The 9,443-nt window shown below is 46.1% G+C and overlaps 1 protein-coding gene across 1 annotated transcript in view; it reads right to left on the reverse strand.

Moving 5' to 3' along the window:
• Window positions 1–621: 621 nt before the first annotated feature.
• JUP (junction plakoglobin) overlaps window positions 622–9,443 on the reverse strand; it is a 95,256-nt gene continuing 86,434 nt past the window's right edge. The window contains exons 12-15 of the mRNA XM_056863301.1: window positions 7,197–7,318; window positions 4,379–4,418; window positions 3,372–3,531; window positions 622–757 (exon numbers count right to left, since the gene is read on the reverse strand). Of these exons, the coding sequence (XP_056719279.1) occupies window positions 3,395–3,531; window positions 4,379–4,418; window positions 7,197–7,318 (299 nt within the window). The 3' untranslated portion in view covers window positions 622–757; window positions 3,372–3,394. The remainder of the gene's footprint in view (window positions 758–3,371; window positions 3,532–4,378; window positions 4,419–7,196; window positions 7,319–9,443) is intronic.

Raw genomic sequence — 9,443 nt, forward strand, 5'->3', positions numbered from 1 at the left:
GGACGCCGGGGAGGGAGAAAAACACGCCAGTCACCAGGGAAATCCGGGGAGGGGAGGAAGAGAAGGCAGGTTGAGTTCTAAAAAAATGTGCCAAGAGGTGGTCGGCAGAAGGAGAGCTTTCTTAAAGAAATGGATAATGTTCTTTGTAGGAGGGCCTTGATTGGGGCACCGTCGGGACTAAACAAAATGAGAAATGTGCACAGCCTGGCGAACTAACAACCCCACGGGCTGTCTTTACTCTTTTAAGACACCAGAAAGTAAAAGGCCAAGGATTAGCAACTTTTCTATTTTATTCACTTCCCTAATCAGCAAGAACTAGAAGTGCAAACAAGGAAAGGGGGGAAACAGCAAAGAGGTGGTCTTGCACTACATATGGGGGGATTAGTATGTATTCGTTTGAAAAATAAAATACTCTTATGAAGATCCCATAGCAGTTTGAGAATGTTGTCCAATTTTAGGAAAGCTGGGTGTGAGAAGAGGGGAGGAGAAGAAAGATTGATTAGAGATGGGAAGAGGGGAATCGCAAAGGGCGGGGGGAGAGACCGCTGGTAGAAAGGTATTACATTGTTGTTAGAAACGATCCCGCATATGGGGTTGGGGGTATCTTTCCCACAGGCCCGCAGGAGGGAAAACTTTTTTTTTTTAGAAAATAAAACCTCTTCGCAGGGAAAGGAAGAGTCCGTCATCTTTCTCAGGCACTTCTGTCTCCCAAGTGCCCCGGACTCGAGCACTGCCCTCTTCTGTGTTGAGAAAACATCTGTGAGATGAGGAGAAAAGGCAAGAGTCAGATTCATGGGACAGAGAGGATCGCTAAAACCCAGGCTCCCCCAGTGCCTCCTGCAGAGCAGCCGAGTAAGTGCCAGACCTCTCAGCGGAGACAGATAATGTGACCATCTTCGCTCTTGAAGGAGAGAGGCATTTATTTTTGCCCAGGGATAATGGCATCATCAGGCCTGAAGAAGCCCCGCTTCGCTCCTCATGCACTAACTTGCATATGCCAAGGAGAGACTTCACTGTCTTATAGCCCCTGCACCAAGCAGAAATTGCTTCCTAGACAAAAGCAGCTTTGGAAAACTGCTACTGAACAAGAAAAGAGGGAGTAGGAGTAGTAATTGGTTTTTATACCCCACTTTTCTCTACCTTTAAGGAGTTTAAGGCCTACAGTCGCCTTCCCCTCCCCACAAGAGACATCTTGTGAAGTAGGTGGGGCTGAGAGAGTTCGCAGAGAACTGTGACTAGCCCAAGGTCACCCACCTGGGAGCCAGCGTGGTGTAGTGGTTAAGAGCGATGCTTTGGAGCAGTGGAGTCTGATCTGGAAAACCGGGTTTGATTCCCCACTCCTCCACGTGAGCGGCAGAGGCTAATCTGTTGAACTGGATTTGTTTCCCGGCTCCTACACACGAAGCCGGCTGGGTCACCTTGGGCAAGTCACATTCTCTCAGCTTCGCCTACCTCACAGGGTGTCTGTTGTGGGGAGGGGAAGGGAAGGTGATTGTAAGCCGGTTTGAGTCTCCCTTAAGTGGTAGAGAAAGTCGGCATATAAAAACCAACCCTTCTTTTTCTTCTTCATGTGTAAGAGTGGGGAATCAAACCCAGTTCTCCAGATTAGAGTCCACCGCTCTTAAACACAGCACCACGCGGGCTCTGCTGGAGGGCCTTCAATGGCTGCTAGCCACAGGGAGGCCTTCATGCTTGGAAGCAGGAATCTCCCTCATTGCCAGACCCTAGGGACACAGGAGGTATCTCCCATCAATGCCTGGCTTGTGAGATTCCATGGGGCTGCTGGCTGAAGGCTGTCCTAAGACAGAGCGTGGGAACAGATGAACCTTTGGCCTGACCCAACAGCATTCTTATTCAGCTTGTGACAAGCGTGCAGAATTCTGCCGTTCGACTGAGCACTCTCACATGAACATTACCCACCACAAACACACCAACCCACACAGCCCTTGGTTTCATATTTATTGATAGCATTTCCCCCCCTCCAACGGGGACCCAGAGCAGTTTACATTAGTATTCACCCCTCTTCCACTTTGCGGTCACTACCCGCTGAGGTAGGTCAGGCTGAGAGTGAGGGACTGGTCCGGGACTGCCCAGAAAGCTTCCATGACAGATGATACAAACCTGGGTCTTCCGAATTCTAGCTTAACCACTACACCTGATCAGCATTACTATCAAGTGCTCTGTTTGTCCAAAAACAGAGACTTTGCAACCTTCTACAGATGTCCCTCATCAAACAGAGCTATTCCGCCAGGCCTAAGGTTGAGGCCAGCTACGGTTCCCTTATATATGTTGGCCTCCCCTGACCTCCACTGCTGTTATATTCCCCCCCACCCATATTCCAACTTGGAATCTTACCCATCTGCTCAACGAATGTAGCTTTAATGTTACACCTCAGAGGCGCCAGGTAACTTAAGACATTTCTGTTTGGTATGATTGTTTTATGGGGCTATTTTAAATGTTGTTTTTTAATGTTTTATCTATTTAAGGGGATGTTACACCCCTCTGTGAGCTGCTCTGAGCCCGGCCTTGGCCGGGGAGAGAGGGGTAGAAGTTGAAACAATAAATAAAATAAATAAGTTACAACTCCAAGTATCATTTCTAAATGGGTCCCTTCCCAGGCTGGCCATTCATCTTTAAATCTACAAATCTCCTGTGCACAAGAATGAGAATTAACACTCAATGGTGGTACACTCTTGTGGCTTAACAATGAATGAAGTCAGCATGGTGTGGTGGTTAGAATATTGGGTGAGGATCTAGGAGACCCAGGTTCAAATTGCCAAACTGCCATACGAACGGCGTCTGTGACCTTGGGCCAGTCAGCCTCTCTCGGCCTAACCTACCTCACAGGGTTGTTGTGAGGCCAAAACAGAGGAGTGAAGACAGATGTGTGCCATTCTGAGCCTCTTGAAGGAAGGGAAGGATAACAAAATGTACTAAGGTTAATGTTTAAAAAGGAAGTGGTGTGTAGTAGGATCACACTGGACATGACTATAGCTCCTTATCATCTGAGGAATTCCGATCCCACTGACTTAAGGTAAAGTAAAGGTCCCCTGTGCAAGCACCGGGTCATTCCTGACCCATGGGGTGACGTCACATCCCGACGTTTCCTAGGCAGACTTTGTTTACGGGGTGGTTTGCCATTGCCTTCCCCAGTCGTCTACATTTTACCCCCAGCAAGCTGGGTACTCATTTTACCAACCTCGGAAGTATGGAAGGCTGAGTCAACCTTGAGCAGGCTACCTGAAACCAACTTCTGTTGGGATCGAATTCAGGTCGTGAGCAGGGCTTGGACTGCAGTACTGCAGCTTACCACTCTGCGCCACGGTGCTCCTGACTAGCCACTTCTAAAACATGCCCATAGAGAACTTTACCTTAAGCTCTCCCGAGGAGCCCATTAGGCAAGCATGTGGTCTGCGTAGGTCGCCCTCACACCATCACTGTACGCGTCCATAGGGTACTCGCCGTCCATATCCAGGTGCATGTCCATGGGGTCATCCCCAGCATACATGGCGCGATAGCCTCCATCCAGTTCTATTAGGATCAAAACGGAGATGGTTGTACAGTGGTTGACGCCAGGGGTAAGGGGTGGCAAATACAAATGGTCCACAAATGGAATCCCAAATAGGATGTCATGCTTGTGCGAAAATCTGACCCAGAGCATTGACTCCATGGCTAAGGGTGCTCCAGTCCCCCACAGGTTTAGCACAGCTATGTGCTGCACAGAGGAGAGGATGTACGCCACAGGCATAAACAGCTTTAAAATGGGATTAGACAGATTCATAGAGAAGAGGTATATCAGTGGCTATTAGCCATGGCGACCAAAGGGAACAGTTATTTTTAAAATGTGATTTATCTCCTGTTCCACACTAAAGGCTCTGAATTGTCTCAGTGTTACTCCTCTGAAGATGCCTGCCACAGCTGCTGGCGAAACATCAGGAAAGAAAATACCAAGACCACGGTCACACAGCCCAGATAACCTACAAGAACCAATGAACTCTGACCGTGAAAGCCTTCGACAATATTTTGTCTCAATGTTATTCCCAAAAAGGATACCTGGATGTCAATGCTTGCGACCCAACCAGAAGTCAGGATCTCGGACTTTTGGGTCTTTCTGATTTCGCTCAAGTCCTAGAAAAGTCACAGTTTCCCCTGGAAAACTCAAGCCGTGGAAAAGCAGACTTGACAACTTAAACCAGGTAGAGAGGCCAAACCGACCCAGATACTTTTGTGGCAATATGGCTTCCCTTCCTTATTCCAGATTGAGCAAAGACCATAATAGTTTTAGTACACTATCCCATTTTATTGTATTAAGGAAGACAATTGCTACTAGTAGTATTACCAAGGTAAATAAGAATATATTTTTTCTCTTGTTACTTACCATCTGCATATGGCTCGTGAATGGGGATCATACTCTGGGCCTATGGAGAGAAGAAAAAACAGTGACTACAGCGTTCCACAGTTGACTCAGACCAACCACAAGGGGTCACTATCGAGCGATGCTGCCTAGGTGTTCCTTGCTTGGGTTTCCCAAGGGCAACCATTTTGTTGGCCAACAATTTTCTTCCGAACTCAAGATGGCAAGTGGTCAAGGAATTGCATAACGAGCCCCAAACACCGCTGAAGGAAGCTCATCTTGCTGAGCATGGAGGCCCGGCAGACCTTCTAGGGGAGAGCCATTTCCTCCCCAAGCTCAATCGCCATGCTTACCCAAATCAGTTCTGCGGTTGGGGAACGGGTTGCTCACTTCTGGGCCAAATACATATATTACCCAGGAAAGCAAAGCACCTACCCATCAGAAAGACTGCCACTCACTCCCATGTTATCGACCCATGTACTGTGTTCTCTGCAACAGTCTGCCCTTCCCCCTCTGAACACATGAAGCTGCCTTACACTGAATCAGACCCTTGGTACATCAAAGTCAGTATTGTCTACTCAGATCGGCAGTGGCTCTCCAGTGTCTCAGGCAGGGGTCTTTCACATCACCTACTTGCCCTCGTCCCTTTAACTGGAGGTGCCGGGGATTGAACCGGGATCCTTCTGCATGCCAAGCAGATGCTCTACCACTGAGCCATGGCTCTACCCTCGTCTGTTCCTGTTCTTTTTTTTAAAATTGCTGATCCCTTGTTATGAAGGCATCATTTCAGATGGCCTGCAAGACTGACATCTCTTCATCCCTCTCAGTCAGCTATGTCCCCCAAGCTGGACTTAAACCAACTTTCTGACAGGCAATCGATGTTCTGCTGAGCTTGTATACTGTATGTTTCTGATTGTGCTGGTCATGTTTGCAAGCTTTCTAGGACTAAACAGGAAAAGCAAGATATAAATGTTGGGTAATAGTATAGTTTATTTAAAACAGTCATAGACCAGAATATAATAAATGTTGGGAAATAAGTTCATTCTCTCTAACGAGCCCTCCCCACCCCCAGCCCAGGCAGTTCCCTACTGGCAGTCTTTACTCTCTTGGGATCTTGAAGAAGACACAGGGAGTGCCTCACTGCCGCTGCCACCTTCAGCAAAACCCCAAGGGAGGAGGGAAACCGCACCTCCTTTCTTCTACCAAGTCCTCCAGGTGGGAGAGGAGAGGTGATTCCTCCTCCTTCCCATCCTACAAAACCCCCAGCATACATGGAGAAGACCGAGGGACTGGTCTCCCAAGTTGATTCACAAGCAAAGCTATGACTACAAGCAGAGGTTTGTACAGATTAAGGAATACTAGGTGGGTCAACAAAACTGGCCTAAATAGAGGGTTGGTGGCAGACTGGACTTGATGACTCAGAGATTCCAGCGTAATTTTGACGCTGCAGTTCTGTTCTAACTAGCAGAAGGAACAAGTTGCTCCCTGCCTCTTGCTGACCGGTCTCGGACCAAACCTTTTGGGCAGGGGCTCTGTGGCACCCTAGCCCCCTTTGGCTCTCATGTGGCCAAAGCCGCCACCCTCTTCATTTTACATGAAGCACATTTTTTTAAAAAGCCCTTTGGAGCTGAAAAGAAGGTACTCGTGCATCCTGAAATCTGGCTCGCTTTCAAAATTTAGATCCTGTGTTCAGACTTCAAAATGTTACACGTTTTGCTTCAGAAGGAGATTAAAAAAACAGACACCTAAAAAAGAATACTGCTGTCCCCTTCTTCCAACTTCCACAGCATGAGAACAAAATTGGGGGAAGAGAGGCAAGTTTGCCTTGGGGTGGGATTTTACCATGACTCGCTGCTGAAGATTAAGAAATATATATGTGCCAATTCCTAGAGGTGCTACGGTCAGCTTGCTAAATACGGTACTTTTCATTCCCATTTTGTAAAATCAGAAAGAAGACGATTATAATACAAGGTAGAGTATCCCTTGTCCGGGTATCCCATATCCGGACTGATCCAAAAACCGGACCCTTCAAGCCGGCATGCAGGCAGATCTGTGCTGCCTGCTTTCAATGCTTCCTATCACCTAAAAGAATTAAACAGAAGAAGAAGAGTTGGTTTTTATATGCCGACTTTTTCTACTACTTAAGGCAGACTCAAACCGGCTTACAAACACCTTCCCTTCCCCTCCGCACAACAGACACCCTGTGAGGTGGGTGAGGCTGAGAGAGAATGACTTGCCCAAGGTCACCCAGCTGGCTTTGTGTGTAGGAGTGGGGAAACAAATCCAGTTCACCAGATTAGCCTCCGCAGCTCATGTGGAGGAGTGGGGAATCAAACCCGGTTCTCCAGATCAGACTCCCCCGCTTCAAACCACTGCTCTTAACCACTACACCATGCTGGCTCATATAGCGCACACTGCATCGTAGGTGGAGACTGAAAGCCTGCTGTTGCTAGTTTGTTGTTGCTCTTGTTTAACGGCTGATTCTGGTGAGATAGTTACTTTTTGATTATTCTGGTGAGATAGTTGCTTTCTGATGATTCAGTGTATACAGCATTATTAAAAATATTGTTTAAAATTAAATTCAGGCTATGCATATAATGTGTATATTAAACAAATGAATTTGGGTCCCATCCCCAAGGTATCTCATTATGCATATGCAAAAATTCCAAAATACTCCAATAAGCGGAACGATCCGAAATACGGACCACTTCTGGTCCCAAGCAGTCCTGATAAGGGATCCTCAACCTGTACGGGTTTTTGCAAACCAATTCATAATAGGGTGACATTTGCCTGGCAATCAACCCATTAACCCCTCCTTGCCCGAGCACGACAAAGAACTCACAGCTTCCCAGGCGGCGGGGTCGTGTTTGAAGAGCGAGTTGGTCAGTTCTACAGAAACGCGTTTCCGGTAATCCGGGTTTTTGTCTTCTGAGATGCGGAAGAGCACAGCTGCCGCGTACGTGGCTGGAGAGAGAGAAAAAAAACACCAAGAGGCCCTTCAGTCTTTTAAAAATTTATTTTAAATTAAAAAGCAAACCAAATAAAAACAAGCATTTAAGATACAATACACGGCTATCAACATCAAAATACAGACATTCGAATTTAACTACTCGTTCTAGAGAGGAAAGCACTCCATTTTTTTAGACATGTGACCATGTAACAAAGACAAATGCAGTCCACTAGTTTCTCCAACCACTCCTCCTCCTTCGGGATTATATTCCTCTTCCAATTTTGGGCTAGTACCAAGAGGCCCTTCAGTGCCTCCTTCACCTGCTCTTTTATTTCCGGTGCATTTGCAACACTACGTTGATCAATTTTGGGAGTATTTCCACAACGCTGCCATCTCAGCCTCCCTAGTTTTCCTTCACAAGCTTATTAATCTCTGACATGAAACATGCTCTCCAATCCATACGTTGTTTTTAGGTGTATGCAATCCACAGCAAATATAGGGCAAACCTGTTCTTGGATTGTACTACTTTGGAGGCAAGGGGCTGCATGTCTGAATCAGACCCTCCACCCAGCAGCACTGGGTTGATCATAGAATCATAGAGTTGGAAGGGACCTCCAGGGTCATCTAGTCCAATCCCCAGCACAAAGCAGGAAATTCACACGTACCTCCCCCTCAACACCCCCAGAAGATGGAAAAAAGCCCTCCAGGATCTCTGGCCAATCTGGCTTGGAGGGAGATCGCTTCCTGACCCCAAAGTGGCGACCGTCATTACCCTGGGCATGCAACAAAGGACCTCGATAGCCAAACACTGACACAACCCTTCCTGCCCTCTCTCTCATGATCTGCTTAAGTTCACAGAATCAGCATTGCTGTCAGATGGCCATTGAGCCTCTGCTTAAAAACCTTCAAAGGAGGAGAGCGCACCACCTCCTGAGGAAGCCTGTTCCACTGAGGAACCGCTCTATCTCTCAGGATCCAACCAGCTTTTCTAAGCATCAAAAAGAAACAAAGGAAGCCCCCTCTGAGCACCCCAAAAAGGCAATGCTAGGGGATTACCCAGTCCTGCATGGACAAAAGCCACGTAGGTCGGGGTGTCTGGTAAGGAAGGTTATTGGGCCAGATTGACAAGATGACTGGATCCAACCAGTCATGTAGACAAACTAACCTATTGAGGAATGATCAGCCTAGCATTCTTCCAGAGGGTCTAGCTTTCCATCTATAATGAGCTTCCCTGAATAAAATAGGACCCAACCTTAAAGAGCCTCCACTGCTTACTTCACTCTTACCTGAATATGCACCAAGCAAAAAAAACCAAAACCCTTTGCCGGTTTCTTATCCACTTTACTGCACTTGGGGCAAGTTTCTTTCTTTTCTTTTTTTTCATTTTAAGAAGTGGGATAGCACAAATTACATAATGTGCTTTAAGAGTTTCAAATTGAGCAGTTAACAGTTGCTATGTAGATTGAAAACTGTTAAGAATAATATAAGTTAGTAACTAAATGTTGTATCAAAGGAGATTAAAAATACGAAAGCCCAAGTTACTAAAATTAAAACAGATGTGAAGATAATGGACTCTACTGTAAAAAAAATTAGTGAAGAGCAGAAAGAGGCTAAGGAAAAATAGGAAAAATATGACAAGCAAATGGAAGCAATGCACCTCCAGGAAGAGATAACAAAAGACCAGCTGGCTATGATGGAAATGAAAATGAAAGAAGTCAACCTCCATTTACACAATCTGCCTGAAAAACATGGTGACACTAGAGAGGCAATTATAAAAACTTTGGCTGACCTACTTCAAATAAATGAACAAGACTTAAACCTTGCAATAAATGTAGTATACAGAATCCCTCTACCGATCGGATTGGAGAAATCAAAAGCCAGAGATATTATGATTTCCTTTTATGACATCAGGATGAAGGATACTATCATGCAAATTCACTATGAGAATCCACTGATAGTAGGAAAGATCCCATTGATGATTCTCAAAGATATTCCTTGTCACTTAATGGCAAAGAGAACTGTATTTAAGGATTTTACCATGACATTAAGAAAGAACGGAATAAGATATCGCTGGATATTGACATAAGGGCTTACTTTCATCTTTAAAGAAAATAGATTTACTATCATTTCACTGGAAGG

Source organism: Euleptes europaea, chromosome 18 (genome assembly GCF_029931775.1).
Source record: "Euleptes europaea isolate rEulEur1 chromosome 18, rEulEur1.hap1, whole genome shotgun sequence".
Taxonomy (NCBI): domain Eukaryota; kingdom Metazoa; phylum Chordata; class Lepidosauria; order Squamata; family Sphaerodactylidae; genus Euleptes; species Euleptes europaea.